The sequence below is a fragment of the Phaseolus vulgaris genome, chromosome 6, assembly GCF_051622355.1.
Source record: "Phaseolus vulgaris cultivar YP4 chromosome 6, ASM5162235v1, whole genome shotgun sequence".
Lineage (NCBI taxonomy): Eukaryota > Viridiplantae > Streptophyta > Magnoliopsida > Fabales > Fabaceae > Phaseolus > Phaseolus vulgaris.
The window spans coordinates 21,220,227-21,239,184 of NC_143503.1; the positions used below are offsets into that span (position 1 = coordinate 21,220,227).

General features: G+C 26.7%; 2 protein-coding genes across 2 annotated transcripts; one reads left to right on the top strand and one right to left on the bottom strand.

Annotated features, from left to right (window-relative positions):
* The first annotated feature begins 1,427 nt into the window (after positions 1–1,427).
* LOC137833439 (uncharacterized) lies at positions 1,428–1,884 on the top strand. The gene is made up of 2 exons (XM_068641791.1): positions 1,428–1,488; positions 1,574–1,884. Exons 1-2 carry the CDS (start codon positions 1,428–1,430, stop codon positions 1,882–1,884), a joined length of 372 nt encoding a protein of 123 aa, XP_068497892.1.
* Positions 1,885–2,709: 825 nt separating this feature from the next.
* Positions 2,710–5,168, bottom strand: LOC137833060 (NEP1-interacting protein-like 1). The gene is made up of 5 exons (XM_068641443.2): positions 4,888–5,168; positions 4,178–4,329; positions 3,587–3,670; positions 3,322–3,492; positions 2,710–2,967 (listed from the first exon to the last, which is right to left on the bottom strand). Exons 1-5 carry the CDS (start codon positions 5,045–5,047, stop codon positions 2,833–2,835), a joined length of 702 nt encoding a protein of 233 aa, XP_068497544.1. The 5' UTR covers positions 5,048–5,168; the 3' UTR covers positions 2,710–2,832.
* Between the last annotated feature and the right edge of the window lie 13,790 nt (positions 5,169–18,958).

Genomic DNA, 18,958 nt, shown 5'->3' on the forward strand with positions numbered 1-18,958 from the left:
AAAAAATTTAACTCGTCTAGAAAGACATGCTGAATTTACTCAATCAATCCATTTCACAACTTTAAATATCATTAATTATTATGTCATTTACTTAAAGTAACTCATAATTATAGATCAGATAATTTTTATTATTACTTCAAGTTATATACACTAAAAATTATTAAATAAAAATTAATTAATTATTTATTATATCGATTAAATTAGATATTATTTTAGAAATTAAAAAAAATTATTGATTTTTAAATTAGTTTTTATTATTGATAAATAATTTCTAAATTGGTATCTAATTAGTTACTATGATTTTAACTACCAATTATTTAGATTCTAAATTTGGTAACAAAAACCTTGGTATACCAATTTAGAAAATATTTCTCAATAATATAAACTAATTTAGAAACCAATAATATTTTAGTCTCTAAAATAATATTTAATTTAGTCAATATAACAATTAATTATTCTTTTCTCTAAAATTATTTTTTATTTAATAATTTTCTTGTATTGATAATATTACATAATTAAGTTCTTATTTTATAGATTCAAATTCTTCTAAAACAAAAATTTATTAAAAAAACTACTTTTTAAAGTCAATTGTGTTATAATTAATTTAAAACATGTATTACTATAACATATACTATTAAAAAAATCATTAAATAAAAAATAATTTTAAAAATTAAAATAATTAATTAATATTTAACTAAATTAGAGATATTTTATAAATTAAAAAATTATTGATATCATAGTATTTTTTTCCTTAGTGATATCTCTATTGTTAAAAGTAGTAGTCTTTTTTTTTTGTTACAGTTGTTAAAAAGAAAGTAATCACATAATTATTTTAAAGTTGAAGTTATCAACAACAATGTATTTTAATAAAGGATATTTTTAAGATCTATGTGTTCCATTGTTTAAACACAATAAATTTGTAATCTACATAATACTGCATTTTATCATAACTTTATTAAAATATTTTATCTTAATTAAAGTATTTGTTTATAAACCTTTGCAACATTTATATATATATATTTTTTTTAATACATATCATTAAATTTTATTTAATAATATTTAATTACGTTTTATTTCTTTAATTATTTTTTCGCTTACTCTTTTATGTATCAATTAAGAGTAATCATGAAAATAATATTTAAAATAGAAAATATTTATTTAATGTAATCAAAATTGTAATGATTATGGTTATCAATACTCATGTAATAATTAAATAGACTTAGTTTTATACTCTTTAATTTTTTTTAACATGTTAGTCATGAATTGAAATAGAGTAATTAATTAATAAGTTTTTGAATAGTCCAAAAATACAATTGAAATAGATCTATCAAATTCATCTATAAATAACACAAATAAATAACACAGCATTCAATGTTCTTTGGCTAAACAAATTCAGGAATCAGACCTTACATTTGTGTCATAGATAAATGGCCACCTCAACTATCAAGCTTTTCAACATGATTCTCTTCTTTATCTTCTTTTCTCAAGGTGATGATTTCTTCTATGAAACATAATTTTTTTTTTGTAAATTATTATTTTCATAACTTGTTTATTGCATGATTATGTTAATAAGGTTATAGCAAATGCTCTTTGGAGGATATTCATGTAAGCCAAGCAATAACTGGACTTACAGTGAAGGGAAAGCCAGAACTGAGTGTGACTGTTGCAAACTGGTGTTCTTGTGCTCAATCAAATGTGAAACTGGATTGCAAAGGATTTCAATCCGTTAAATCGATAGACCCTTCAATTTTGAAAGTTTCTGGCCATGTTTGTCTTGTTAATAGTGGAAACCCTATATTAGAGGAGGGTGTTGTTGAATTTAGCTATGCTTGGGACACTCCATTTTCACTTCTTCCTATTTCTTCAGATATTTCTTGTGCTTGAATATGTATCCAAGGAATTGTATTGTTAATGAACTTTGTTATCATACTTAAAATTTAAATTTAAGTATTATATATGTTTTGATTTGAAAGTTGAAAATTTATAAATGATATTTTGTTATATGTTTTTAAGTTAGAAATTACGGACATTCTCAGTTCCTTTATTATAATAAAGAGTTATTGGTTTAAACTTTATACCATTCAAATATCTTTATACCATTCAAATATTTTGGTATAAAAATATTGGAATGAATATTTTTATATGAAATTGTTAATTTTTTTCCAAAGATTGTTAGTGTTTTTTAAAAATTGTTAGTTTTTTTCAATAGGTTTGGTAAAGTGAATCTCAAATAGAATCAATTTTACGTACACAAAGACTCATTCCAATCATTTTCATACTACAAACACATATATAATATAAAGTTATCAATTACCGGTTATAATACAGAACTAAAAACATATTTAACCCTTAATTATTTAATAGAGACTAAAAACATATTTAACCCTTAATTATTTAATAGAGACTAAAAACATATTTAACCCTTAACTATTTAATATTATTTTACAAATTTATTTTATTAATATATTGAAGGATTGAATTATCAGTTATTTTGTTTATCTATGGCAAAGGTTTAGCATGTCCTCCTTTAGTGCATAAAGAAACTTTTAAAATACTGAATCTGATTTTTTTCAATAATATGCAGCGTAAATTTTTATATATTATCACTCAATTAAAAATTATTCAAACATTGACAACAAAAGAAAAATTGAAACTCAAATATAAATAAAGTTAAATTACGTTTACACTAAAATTAATTATATCATTATTTATATTTATTCTTGGACCACAAGACAATGGATTATTAAAAAACAAAAAACACTAGAATAATGCTGATTTTTTTTTTCTGTGAAAATATATAAAGGGATTCTCAACTACAATACTGGTGCAAATTCATAAATGTGGAACATAATTAATTCTACAGATGGGGCATGATCCTTGTTGAACTAGCCATTTGTCTATGCACACCAAGTGAAAAAAGTGGCCACACTTTGGAAGTGTTCTCACAAATTCTTCATCCTCAAAATCCTGCACAATATAATTTACTATTGAATAAATAATATTATAGGAAAAACATTCATCTATTTTGATTTGACTAATCTTTGTTAGGAAACTCATTAACCACTTCAACCAATAACTCATTGATAAATTTGTTTGTGTTTCAAACTATATCACATTTTTTTTTTATATTTGAGTCCAAATATAATTTACTATATATGCATGTGAATATTAAATTTAGAAAATATTACTTTAATATTTATGCAGTAAAAAAAACAGTTAACAATTTTTCAAACTTTCTCTATCTCTTCATAGACTATGTAGTTGGTAAAAATAACATATTTCTAAAACAATAACTCTGCTTAAACTCATGCATTTTCTCACCTGGAAGCAAATAGAGCAGCATGATTCATTGTATAGTTTCAACATTTTACTGAATTGTTGAACAGGAAGGTCTTGGATGATATTCCAAGCCATCCCTTTGACTGTGATTCCCCTGACAAAGCCATTATAAATATCTGATTCTTCTCTGTAAATTGTTCCATGTGCACTGATCTGCAAACATTAATTTCGTACAAAATTGATGTGAAAAACTCCAGGGCTATGCAGTTTTCAAATTTTATATTTCTTTTGTATATGCTGTCCTTACATGACATTCATAGGCTTGTGCAACAACTGGACATATCCATTCCATAAATACTTTTCCATTTAACAAACTCCTCAATAGGGCAATCTGCAAATCAACATCAAATTTAAGAGTTCACATTTTACAGATGAAGAATGCCATTTCTAGCAAGCTTATATATAAATGGTATTAGAGCAAAAATCAAAAGTTTGATTTTCAAAAGATACTGTCACAGTTATTTGAACAGTTATATTTTTAAGTTAAAAGAGTTATATCTTAATTGATATCTAGTTTTAGTTCAATTTTTTTTTCTCTTCATTCCTGTTTATTGATTCAGCATCATTACTTTTTACTTTATTTCAATTACATTACATGTTTCAGTTTATGCTAAACTGTTACTTATTTAATCAAAAAGCACAATTGTTATAACTTCAAGAACACATCCTTTAATCAAATATTTGATTAAGCAAACAACAAAATATGTAATTGTATCATTACCTCTAACCTAATACTTATTTAACAGGTGCAGAGTGTTTTTAGCCACTAGCCATTGGTGAAATAATATGATTATATGAATCTATCTATTGCCAAAAACCATGAAACTTGAAGTATTACCTTTGATAGATTCTCAGCAACTGCAGCATTGTTTAGCAATTCTAGTGCAGCAATTGCCCCTGTGACAGCTCCTTTGCAAGCACCATCAAGAAAACCAGCTTCTGTTGTCTGGCCACAGATGGCTCCTGCAATTATCCCCATTATGGACCCTCCTGTGCCAAATATCAAACATTACTTACAACACCATAGAATGATTTATTTCCAATGTTTTGGTAAATGTTGCAAGGAGAGAGACCTTGAGAGGAATCTCATGAAGAATAATATTTGACAATTTAAACTTAAACCGAGTCTGAAATGTTAAGTTTTTCTAAGAGAAAAGACTTGAAAAATTGGACATCAATTAGTTTAATATGTTTGGTGTATGCACGAGTCATTGATGTGTATCTTCTTGGTGACTCTTTCTGAAAAAAGCCAGCATAAGGAAGGTGTGTGATCTATCTCTCTCTATATATATAATTGATCTCACCAGATAGGATGAAATTTTTTTGTTGGTGTTTTAGTGTTGCAAAGATTAATGGTAAACACCAAGTTTTGTCTTCCAGAGAGGAAGGTTGTAGGGATGGTAATGATGAATGTTTGGTTTAGACTCAAATTCCTAAACTATGAAATGTGCAACATAATATGATGTAACATGTTGTAGTTAGCCATGTGGACTGAACTAGTAACTAGAATATGATGAAAAAGGCAAAGTTAGCAATTTAACACATCACCTAATGCCAGAATGCAGGTAAATTCAGCAAAAACAAGTCTCTTGAGAACTTTCATGAACTGATGAAGTGCATAACTGTCACTGCCAGCCAAAAGCCAGATGGAAAGAAGTTCCTTACACCTTGTTGTGGCTTGACTGAATCCAGAAAAGCAGATGGTCATAGTTGAGAGAAAGGGTGAGAAAATGGGCTTAGACTGAAAGTGAGAAGATGAGTAAAATGCAAGATGATTTGGGTTGAAAAGTGGTGAAGCTGTGGTGGCATTTAAGGAGTGAGGAAAAGCACGTTAAAAAGGTTTTTCCAAAAGTGCATGTCTGGTGCCAGAATCTGAGGACTATATATAGTATGTAACAGCAAAGTAGTGATTACATTGATGCCACATAATGAGTAGATGGAACAGGCACATGTTTTGGAAAAAGAAAAGAGAAAGGTTAGTGGAGAGAACACTGCAAACTCATATACCTTAGTCTTCCTTTCCAAAGGTCCACATGCCCCTTAGTAAATAGAGTGAGAATGTTAGTCCAACCATTTAGACTTTCATTTCTATAATATTATAGATTCCATTATCATATTCTTCAAATTCAATATCAATTTTACATGATTTCAAAATTAAAATTGTGTTTCATAAATTCTTTTAATATGAAGTCACGAATGTAAAACATTACTTATCCAAATGTAATTTATTTTAAATATACTTATTCTAAAAACAACAACACCCACTACAAAAAATCATAAAATAAAAAACAATTTTAGAAACTAAAAATAATTAGTTGCATTAAATTAAAAATCAGAGACTAAAAAAAATTTTGTGGAATTTTTTTTTTCATTTCACATAAAAATCAAATACAGGTTAAAATTTAATCAGGTGCAGGAAGTAGTTGGCTTAGTTTGAAGAGTAAATTTTGTTTGCTAACATATTTGGTTATCCTCAAGAGACACCTTTAAAGTTTAATTAGAGAATGGGCCGTTGAACTTTTTGGGCTTGATTGGCCCAGGCCTAGTTGGGATTCAAAGTTCAAATGTGATTTTGGTGTGATTATGTTGTTGTCAATTAAATCAATGCACGTTCTAAATGTCACAATCACAGAGAAATTCATCAATGCAGTGGTTGGAACTGGCTAATTTCTTATATATATTTTTTTTTCATTCATCGTAATGTAGGAAAGTGTATTTCCACTGCCTAATTAATTGTGCAATTTCAAATAATTTCTATCATAATCATGTATTAGTTGACAAATTTACATGCAAATTTATCTTCGAATTTAATTTCGTAAGTAATAATTTATGAATAATTTAAAAAAAATTGTAGTGTAGATGTTTATGATAGATTTGAAATATTAAATAATTTTAAATTTTTTTAAATCAGAATTAATCTAGTAAAAAGTTTATAAAAGTTAAGGAAATTATAGAATTTAAGATTAGGATTTCCAGAGATGAAAATTGAGAACTCTTTTTCTTTATACATTTGGAATTAAGTTTGTAATTTCTTTAAGTTTATAAGTTTTGGATATATAAAATAATTTAATTGATTCAATGGATAAAAACTTTGAAATACAAAATGTGAATTTGTAGGTTTAGGAGAAAATATTTAATTTAAAAATTGAGAGAATTGATTAATTTAATTAAAAAAATGAAGAACTAAAATTACTTATAAATTAAGTTAGAAAGATCAAAGTGTAATTAAATATTGTTTAACTTGAGCAAGAAACTTACATAGTGTACATATAGCATATTCCATATTAGTTATTTTCAAGATTTTACATTCATCCTACTACCAATGTATATTATCAATGAAAATTTTACACTTATTGATCTTGCTTAAGATATTGTTTGTGGATTTTTCTCCTTAATTCCAAATCTCAAATAAAAAAATATTTACTAAATCACAAAAAATCACCATATTTATTTTCCATCGATTGTTATAAAATATTATTTATTATAAGTAATGGGAATGGGATGTTGTAGTCCAGAAACAATGCCAACATATTGTTGGTTTGAGGATAATTAAACTAAGATTTTTTTAGAAAAAAATTGTTTTTGAGTTTTGTAAAATAATTAAAATAATTACAAAAAATAACAGCAGTTGTAATTTTTGAGTTAAAAAAATATTAATCAAATCTGTAGATATTTTGCATCTATAAAATAAAAGGTTGAAAAGAATTAATACTTTATATATTTATTTTAAAATTGTGAAATGCACGTTCAATCCAAAGACACTATTATTGGTTTCAACGTGCTTTAAAATAGAGTACAAAAACACAATTATTCTGTACACATGTTTCTTAAATATAAATAGATAGGGAAGTGAATAAAGTATTATGCAAGGATTTTTTTTTTCTTAATTAGCATTTTAGTTTCTATATCAAGATTAGAAATCAATTCAATTATCATATTTTAAAAAATTCAATTTCATCTTAATTTAAAAAAAAATCAATTTCATACTATTTTTTTTAATCCAACTCTTTTAAAACAATTCATAATTCTAATTGTTTTTAAAACGATTCATATATAAATTCGTTTTAATAAAAACAATTTAATATAAGGAACCATATTAAATAGTTTTTAAAAAAATAAATTATATTAAATATTCTAAAATCCGAAAGATGGAATTATTTTTTGTCTTTATATTAAGGATTAAAAATTAAAGAACTAAAACGAGATTAATTATTTTCTTTTACATCGTCTTACAAATTAAAGAAATAAGGTATAAAAAAAGACAATGAAATGAAGAAAAAACATTTAAAAGTAAAAATAAATTAAGGATTTTTTATTAAAAAGTTTTAAAAAATTGTTATTTAATGAAAATTTAAATTATATTTTGCATCCTGGCAAGTTCTTAAAATATTGATATTAAATTTTTGTCTCTCTAAAATTTAAATATATTTTTATTCTCTAAAATGTAAATATACTTTCTAATTTTTTTAATAAAAAATAGATAAAAAGACCTTATATAAAATGATATAGTCTTAACATTGGATTAATGAAGCATCTAACCAAAAAAATCACTTTTAATAATAAAATTCATGTATTAAAAACTGTCATTCCATCAAATTTTCTTTTATTATTAACCAGAGACTTAAAATTATGTTTAATATATTTTTAATGCATACTTAATATATTTGAAATGTTAGAGTCAAATAAAACAAATTTTACCCTAAAAGCCAAAAAGTTATGAAATCATAGCTAAAAAATGAACAAGAAAAACTTTTATCATTGATTGCACAATTGACACATTAGATATATGAATGAATTATGACAATGAAATTGAATAATATGAGAAATGTGATTTGAGAGAGAAAGAACCTGAAGAGTAGTAATGTCTTTTTTGCATGCTTCTGTAACAAAGTGTTACTATCTGACAGCTTCAATGTCGTCTTTAACATTGGTGACAACTATGAAGACATGAAAATGAAGAGGGAAAGAATCTTAGAAGGATTTCCAAAATGTGACTATGTTTCGTTTATAATGGGAGAATAAATTAATAATAATACTTCAATTTTGTTTTTGTGGAAACAATTTTGTTTTTGTGAATAAATCATTCGTCTAGATGATGTTAAAATCTATCTCTTTTAGTATAATTTTATGTTAAAATATTGTAAATAAAAAAATGTTATTGGAAAAATTATGGAAAAATGTTCACTAAAGATAGTTATTTAATTTTTTTAAGGGGATTAATTATTGAAAAAATATTTATTCCAGTAATATAGTTATAAAAAAGAATGTAAAAAAAAATTAGGTTAAAATCAACTTATATGTTAATAATATAAGGGTTTTGTGATACTTATATAATTGTGTGTAATAATTAGTTTACTTTATAATAGTTATTTTAAAAATTGTACCTGGTTTATAAGTTGGTTTATGTATGTTTTTACGTTAATTATATACAAATAAATTATGAGTTCATAAGTTGGTTATGTATTTTTTTTACGTTAATTATATATAAATAAATTATGAGTATTGAATTAATGAAGGATAACAATATTTTTTTTAAATGACTATAAATAAATTTAAAACAATTCATTGTTCATTTATATGAAATCCTATCTCTCTAGAATTATAAATCATTTACCTTCTTTCTCATATTTAAGATTAGTCATTCATCTTATTTATTATTATTTAGTCTCATTTATGAGTAAATATTAAAGAGGAGATCAAAATAATTTAATAAAAATTTGATCTAAGTAAGTTTCTTGTTCTCTTGAAGTTGGGTTTCCTCTTTTCTCATTTTTCTTTGCATGTGAAGGTTCTTTCCTCCATTTGTCTGATATAGGTTGAAATTTTGGAGATATCTCTGCCTGAGTTGGAAACTTTTAGGTTTTAGAGTTATTTTCTTGCAAAGCAAGGTACCACTATGCTTTGTTTTCATGAAAGAATAATGTATTCACATCAAGCTACTCCAACGACATATCCATGGACACCACAACTGCAAGTAGAACTTTGATTTAGAACTTTGATGACATATGTTTATAACTACATGTGAGAAAATGTGGATGTTGTCCCTAAGAATTTCTTTTAGTTTGACTTGGTGATGTATCATATGGTTGCTCTAGCGTTTAAATGATAACATCGCTTACATCCACATATTAAACCTTTACTTCAAACTTTCTTAAACTCCCTTCAGATTATAGTAGATATTTTTTTTTATCAAAAGTTGCATCTCTACTGAGAATCAACCTCTATTCAAAAGGTGACTACCTTTTTGCTCTCTCTCCATAGCTCACAAGAACTCGTTTCTTGGTTTTGGGTTCTATATTACCACCATCCACATGATAGTATGTTGGACAACCAAGAACTTTCAACATAGAGTAGTTTGTTGACTTACCAAACCACACATCAAATAGAGTCTTGAATTCCTTTTTTATAAACAGATCTAAGAATGATTCACCAAGAAGCATGCCTAATACATTCTATCCATATCTAGATGAGACAACATACATTTCTCTCTCCCTAACAAGGTTCTATTAATCTTTTCATTTAACTCATTATGTTATGGAGTATGATAAAAAATTATAATGTCTCACAATACCTTCATTTTTATAAAAGTTGTCAAACTCCATGTTGTTGGGTTTAATAGTGTCAAAGTTCAAGAGGGGGGGTGAATTGACCTTTTAAATCTTTCTCGCAGAAAGAGTGTTTAACATAGTTTACAGAAAATAAATCGATTTATGTGAAAATGAACAGATTTATTTTGGCACTGTTTGTGTTTGAAAAACGTTTATACAGTCAAGATTATCACAAGATTATGCAGATCGATTTTCCAGATACACACACTGATATACTGATGAAGAACAGTAAATCACAAAACAACAAACTTCAATTTCAAGCAAGTGATTAAGGTTCAATTGATAGCTTGACAATTAATTGAGTAACCTATTACAATCAACCTGTTCCAGTGGCTTTTAACAGATTATAAATGTTCTTTTCAAAATTAACCAGTTTTTCCAGAAATTAAGAACAGTATGAACCGAGCCCAGAAAGAACAGATTTATTATTGATTGAACAGATTTATTTCTTGACAGTTTAACAGTTATGCAGAAATTTAAGTGCAGAGATTAAGGGAGAATGAACACAAGGCAATTATATTGGTTCACTCCACTGAGCTACATCCAGTCTTCACCTAAACCAAGGTGAAATTCACTAAATCACACTTCAAACAAACACAAATCCCACTGTTCTTGAAACCTACAAGAACTTAGGTACACTTATTGAAAAACCCTATTTCAGCACACACCCTCTTCAAGAAACCTATCAAGAAGAGTGTACAACCAAACTTTTACAAGAAATGAAAAGTGAAACGACTACACCTGATTGAGGATGCAGAAATCTGCCTTAAACCAGTAGAACAGATTGCTAGAACAGTAGCAACACCTCACACCAAGCTTTTGGAACCAAACAAGAACAAGCACTTTGTGATTTTCGAAATCTTTGAAGAACAGATGCTAATTCTTTGTAAACTCTTAATTCTCTGCTGTAAAACTTGTTTTCTCAAATGTGTGAACGATTATTAAATTCAGAAACAAGTTTTCATTTTATAGAAAACCAACTTATAACAGAATTTTGAAAAACAGTTAAAGCTGTTATAAAATGAACATATTGAAAATAAAATGAACAGATTTATTTTCAAAAAGCAGTTAGAGAATTTGTTAAGTGAGGAGACTTAGTCAACCATTCTGGTGCAGAGATGAAACTGAAAAACGTTTAAGCTGGACATGGCACCAGAGACAAAAAGAATCTATTCATTTACAGATGAACATATTTATTTTTCAAAACGAAAACAGAAAAGCTTAACTATTTAAAACACAATCGTTTTGAAAGGTAGAAGACTTAGTCAAAATACATGATGCACAAAATCTAATTTTCACAAGACTTAGCCAAGGCATCAGTTTAAAAATGAATCTGTTTATTTAGAAAAGAACAGATTTATTTTTATGCAGTAAACGTGTTTTTTGTAAAACATGTGAAAAACAGTTTAAGAAATCTTATGTTTGTTCTTATCACATGGCTAGTGGTTATGAGGTGAGTTACTCAGCAAAAAGCCCACTCTTAAACAACCTCTAAGCACTACCTAAGACACACTTAAAGCAAAGCAAAATACACATGAAATGTACATAGAAGTCTTCATCAAACACATGTCTTGAAGGGGCAGCAACCATCTTCAACACATATAGTAGAATTTCAATCCATTATCTATCCTCAAACACTTACCTTCTTACCAGTTTGATTAAGCATAAGAGTATAATGATCTTTGAAATGATTAAAAGCCTTAAATGTTTGTTTCATAATGAAAATCTAAGGCATCCTTAAATAATCATTAATGATAGAGAATACCTTAACAATCATAATGAACATAATTCAACATGGCCTTCGTGTTGCGGATTACCTTTAGAAAATATTGTTTATGTTTCTTATCATAGACACAATGCTCATAAAACTACAAAGATGTTATCTAGTGGTTACCTAGTAACCCACACTTATATAAAACTTTCATCCCTTTCTCACTCATATGGTTTGACATAAATGTCACAAAATTATCATGTGTAAACAAAGAGACAGAGAAGATGGATCCTATCAAAATAGAACCTTTTAGGATATACAAATTACCTATCTTATCCCCCTACATTACTATAACATTCCTCTTCCCCAACACTCGCATCACCCCACCTTTAACATTGCATGTGGAAAATTTAGCAACCAATACACTCATTGGATGATGTTCTTCTTCAATTATGGAATCTCATGAATGTTTTCTCACTAATCCATCATGCATTTGAATCCTAATAGACCCAATACCCATAAATTTACAAGGATTACCACGACACTCCCATCACTCATTTTTAACATTGCATGTAAAAACTTTAACATCCGATGCAATAATTGAAATAAGGTTTTTCTTCAGTTTTGGAATATGACGTAAGTTTAATAATGCCCTTAGTAGTTCATTATGCATTTGAATACCCACAAATTTCCATGAATTATCATTGTCTATTAGAATATTATTGTTGACCATCTAATTATATATCTCAAACCAACTTTTATTCGAGCATATATGGAAAGTACAACCAGATTCTAAAATCCATGTTTAAAAAAAATATAGTTTATTTTCTATAGTAAGCACTAAATGGGGTTTTTGACCATGATGGAGTTTTTTTTTTTGTTTTTACCAAAATGGGGTTCGTTTAAAAAAAATTACAAATTTAGGCAAGTCGTGCCAATTTGACACGACTTCATATGCACAAATCGTCCCAATTTGACACGACTCTGCCATGTCATACTGAAGTCGTGTCAACTTGACACGACTTCTGTCCTGTTATATTGAAGTCATGCCAACTTGGCACGACTTCTGCCACGTCATAATTTTTATTTTTTATAAATTTTATTATTTATATATTGGGTAGTAAGTTATGTAATGTTAAAAATTAATTTGATACATAATTTTCTAAAAGTGTTAGTTTTAAGGAAAAAAATTGGATAATCGTATATCACAATTTTTTTTTTCTGAAGCAATAATTTTTTTTTATCACAATTCAAATAATACATTTTTAAAACCTGTTTATTTTTTTTAATGTCATTTATATTAAAATATAAAAAGTTATAAGTACTATAATTATTTTGAAATAATTAAATAATTTAAAAATAATTATATAAATTTTAAATAAGTCAAATAATATAAATAATTTGTAATTATTTTGAAATAATTATATATCCAATTTTTTGTTCCTTAAAACTAACACTCTTAGAAAATTATGTATCAAATTAATTTTTAACATTACATAACTTACTACCCAATATATAAATAATAAAATTAAAAAAAAAAAACAAATTATGACATGGCACGACTTCAGTATGACAAGGCAGAAGTCGTGCCAAGTTGGCACGACTTTAGTATGACATGGCAGAGTCGTGTCAAATTGGAACGATTTGTGCATATGAAGTCGTGCCAAATTGGCACGACTTGCCTAAATTTGTAATTTTTTTAAAACGGACCCCATTTTGGTAAAAACCAAAAAAAATAACCCCATCATGGTCAAAAACCCCACTAAATGATCTTCATTAAACAATGAATTAATTTGAGTTGTGGCAACAAAAGATTTTTTCCCCCCATTCTCTTGGGACAATATTTATTCTAATGACTTTGTTCTTTACAGTAACTATAGTGCCCCTTGGATTGACTTATCTTTTTCCTGTCTTTTTATTCTTCTACCTCTTGGTAGTAACAAATATTTTCAACCTAGTTGGGCCAACTTCATCACCCTTTCTATTGTTGGAGTTCTTTATCTTCACTAAATCATCACCCTTTCCACTTGACGTCCATATTCCTTAACTCCATCAAAATTAAGTTCATCTTATCAAGATGTTCCTTCAACGATAAATCCTACTTCATACGAAGTCCAAATAGCCGCTTCTTGAAAAACAACTTACCATAGATGAACTTTATCACAAAGAGTTTCTCTAGTTTTAGCCACAACCTAAAAGTAGATTCTTCATTCGCAATCTTATGAAGAATTTCATAAACAAGATTAAAGAATGAACCTTCTCCTATTGAATTCTTAGAGAGAACTTCTCCATTTATGTTTTTGTGTTAGAGAGAGAGTGCAAACACCTTATAAAAAATACACATCTTGATGCAACACAAATTGAAGTTATTCTTTTCTTAAAAACTTCTCAATCTAAATTGTATTGGTCATCTTCTTGAAGATTTTCTTCACCAAAAAAGAACAAAGAAAGGAGGTTGATCTTTATCAAGGATCAACCACTTATGTGTGGAACATAACAAAACCAAAACTCATATACTACTTTATTACGTATTAGAGATCAAGAATCTTCCAACATAAACATGTTAAACACAACAAATATGTAAGAAAAGACAAAGGGATAAGAGAATATAAAGAGGATTCTCCCTTAACATTCTTGATGAAAAGGGAACATAGTGATTATAGAGTTTCAAAGTACACACTAAAAAAAAAAAAATTGCAAGAATAATCAACACCAATTACACTTACACGATATATAATCCAACTCTTCACCCTTAATTAGACTCGAGTATATAAATTAATTTCAGTCATAACTACCTAATATTTAAATATATATATATATATATATATATATAATCTAACATTTATACATTAACACAATGATAAATGGATCGATATAAATTTACCAACAACAATTGATAAAATTTATTAAAAAATAAGTTTTAAATTCAAATTAATCTCTTTCAAAATAGTAAAAATTAACATTACTTTTTCAATCATATACAATATTTTGATTATTAATTAAGATGAAACAATATATTATTCCATGTTTTATATAATCAAGTTAATAAATATATTTAATTATAAATTAAATCAATACTTTAATTTATATTTTTATTATCTTAATATTTTAATCAAATTTTAATATCAATTATATCTAAAAATTTATTTAAATTATTACAGAAATGCATTTCAAATATCACCAATGTTAAAAATTACCAAATGTTTTAATTATTATATTTTTAAAAAAAATTGTCACAATTTTATTTTATTTAAAAAAATATATATCGGATTTTGCTCCCTTAAAGTGTTTTTTTTTTTGGACCATGGATTAAAACAAAATTAAAATCCTGTTTTTAAAATCAAATTCTGAATATGTAAAATAAACTATTACTTGAGTAAGTATTGTGAATAATTTAATATAGGTAAAAAAATTGTAATAGTGCTACATTGGAAAAAATTTAAAATATAGAAACCTTTTTTAACAAAAAAGTGGTAAGACCCGTAGGAGTAGTAGCTAAAGTCGATAATGTATTGAGTGCAATAATCCTAACCATATCCAACTACAAAAATTGATAAAATCTTTCCATTCTCACTTTTCTTCCATCTTCATTCAATTGGAGAGTGTCTTTAGCAATTTATGAAATGTGGAAGTGGGCTTTCAGAGGTAAATTTGGTTATTGGGCTGAGAGATCCAGTGAGGGTTGCTTTTCATGTTATAGTGTGAAAGCATTTCAGGTTTTAGTCTTCAATTCAATGATGTTGTTTTAGTGTGAGTGGAGTTATACATAGAGAGTATGCTATTGGTAAGCTGCACTAATGTTCCTTCTCATTGGATTAAGCATCAATAGTTTGGATATGTTTTGACACTATATAAAAAGTGCACTTTATGTAAACCAAATCTTGCACATGCTAATTTTCCTCACAAGGTATACCACATTTAAATTATTATTATTTTTGGAGATATCTCAATTTTGTTTTCAAAAAAACATCTAGATAACTAGAAATGCGAATTTGACACAGTTCACAAGGTTTCATTATCATCCACATAGGTTGGAGCTAAAAAAAACCCACAAGATCCAAAAGTTCACAAAAAAAAGTTATAGGACCAAAATGTTACCAAAAACTCCATGGTTTGGACTTGGATCAAATTTTAAATTAAATAATTTATTTAAAAATAAAAGTCAACCTTTATATGAGTATGGTTATATTAAGTTAAGTCAAGCTAAAATTGTCTCAAATTAGTCAAAGATTCAGATTAGGTCGAGTTCAAGTTAAATAAAGATGAATTAGAATCACGTAAAGATAAGTTAAGTATAATCCAAATTGTGTCGAGTCAAATCAAGCAATGGTTAGCATAATTTAAGTTAGAACGAGTCTAGGTTATGTCAAGTTAAATTTTGACAAGTCAGATCAGACTAAGATAGCATATGTTGGGCCAATTTGAGTTGGACCCGTCCAGTAATGCATAGGTCAAGTTGAGTCAGAGAAAGTTAATGCAGATAGGGTTTGGTCATACCCAAGTCAAGTTAATGAGTTTTTGTTAAATAATTTATTCTATTAAGTACCCAAAATATTTTTTAATTGAGTTCCCAACTTTAATTAGGATGACATGACCATTGAATTTTGTAGTAAAAAAAAATCTCATGAATTTGGATAAAAAGAAAATTAATGTTTTTAAACTCTAACCATCTTTACAAAAAAAAAATATGACATTGTTTCATTTTATAACTTTAATACTAAAATAAAAATAAAATCAACTATGTCGAGACACAAAACAATGATGTTTGAAAAAGATGGTTAGAGTTCGAGAAGTTTATTTTTTTTATTATGCAAGTTCATAGTGTTCTCCTTTAACTCTGCATAATCAAATGATTACATCATCCCAATTATCAATATAAACTCAATTGAAAATATAAATATTTTGGACAGTTAGTACAATCATTTTTTAAATAAAATCTCAGTTGAAATTACTCAAATTTATAAAAAACTTAAACTTTAATTAAGTAATTTTTTATTTTTCATATAACGATATAAAGTAACAATGAAGTTAGGAAGTTACTCCACTTGACAATAAAATCAAACGACAGAAATTTAAATAAAAAATATAAAATTTTGAATATTCAACATAACAATTTTTTAACAAAAAACTAATCTAAAATGCTCAAATTTATTAAAAACTTAAATCCTTAATATTGTCAAGCTTATAAAGTATTGATTGTTTTAAAATTGAATAAGTGAAGGGAGGAGATTAATGTGTTTCACCATCCCACTTGTTCCTTAGGTGACATCTAGACATTAATTAAAGGACATGGTTGTTTGAGTAAGATATATGAATGTAGCACTTCATAGAGTATGTGGTCCGGTTCATAAGTTATGGTGTTACACTAAGTGGGAGCATCCAATTAGGTATAGTCAAGATTCATCATTATGAGATGGACCCTCTATGAGATTATAGACCACTTTGGTGTGTTATACATGTTTTAGTAGAAGTAGTAGTTCAACACAAAGTGTGATTTAGAAGGAGGCTAGTGAATTATTAGAAGCTACAAATAAAGTAGTTGCATTCTCTATGGCATTCATTGTTTTTTTATCACCCCTTCTCACCACAAATCATTAATTGCTATTATTCTAAAAGCATAACCACACCACTAAGGCCTCATATATAATATTGTAATGCACATAATAGTAGGCATCATATCACATGCTTGATGAGATGCACTTGGACAAAACTAACTTCAAAAAAACTATATTATCCTCAAAACCTACCTTCTTCATTTGGGTATATGCATAGTGAAGAATTCTAGGCACAAAGTTTATTCAACACCAATTTATCCATGTTGGTGAGTGTCTCTCTCTATATATATTTTAGAATGGTTTTGGATTCACATTTAGATTTTGTAACATCTTTGTGTGATTCTTAGCATTGTCATTCATCAACACAAGTTACATATTAACCATTTTTTATGTCAAAATTTAAGTTTATAAACACCATTACCAATCATATATATATATATATATATATATATATATATATATGAACTAGACATCCACTTATATATATATGTATTCATCCAACAATTACTAGAATGGAAATGCATTGTAACAATAGAAAATGCAGGAAGAAATTTTATCAATTTTTAATTAATTAACAGACATGGTTATCTGGGTTTTGGAATAGACAAAAACACCAAATGAAGTTTTATATATGAACATTGTAATTCATTTTCAAACACTCAATAAACCCTAAGAACTTAAGCACCATTGAGAAGTGACATCTGCACAAAAGTACAAAGTTGCTTTAGAAGCATAAAGTTTATCATATAAGCATTTCATGGACACAAAAGAGTTAGACAAAGCAAAAAGAAACTTTTGTCAAAACCAGCAAAAGGCAAATTCACACAAACCACTACTTACACTTAGTTTTATGTAGAACACAAGTAAACTACAGAAATGGCGTGTGTTTTATTATTTTCACTATCAAATTTTATTCCTTGTGTTTTCTATTTCAAAACAAATTTTGACCAAACTAATGCATGTTTAGTAAGTGTTTCATTTTTTTTCTTGAGCAACTTTAAAAAAGAACAACCTTTTTTGAGATAAAGTACACTCTTCTTGTAAAACAAATCGTGTTACATATGATGGTAGCTTTTTAAAAATTCAAACCATTCTTTTCATCAATAGGTGAAAATTTGGGAGATATATGGATAGAAATCACAATTACATTAACTATGCTAACAATAATATTGATATTGGAATAATAGTGTGATATTAATAATAATAATAATAGAAAAAACTAGTTAGGATAATTAATGATAAGAGGGTATAATGTGAGTTAAATTCCTCGATCTACCTCTCAAACACCATTAAATGAATGAGGTAGAGTGGAAATTTTAGTCCATTAACCTATACTAGTATTAACCGACCTATTAAAGTATGTGTTAGAGGGTAATTTTTCTGACAAAAATTCATTAGTATGAAGTTAGAGAAAAATTGTTATTCCAACCATGTATTAAAAAATACTATAATTATCAATAATCAGATCTAATAAATTCGTTGATAATGACCTTAAAAATAATATCTACAGTAAATTGTAATTAAATAATAGAATAATTTTTTTAACAAATATATCATTAAAAAATATATTTATTGATTAAAAATACATTATCCTATAATAAGTTTACAATAAGATAAGAGTAAGATAATATTAATCATATATAAATATAATGTACACTAAGAAAATAATAATAATAATAACAAGTTATAACAGTAATAGTGAAAAAAATTATAAGAATAATAACAATGATAGCAAATAATGGTAA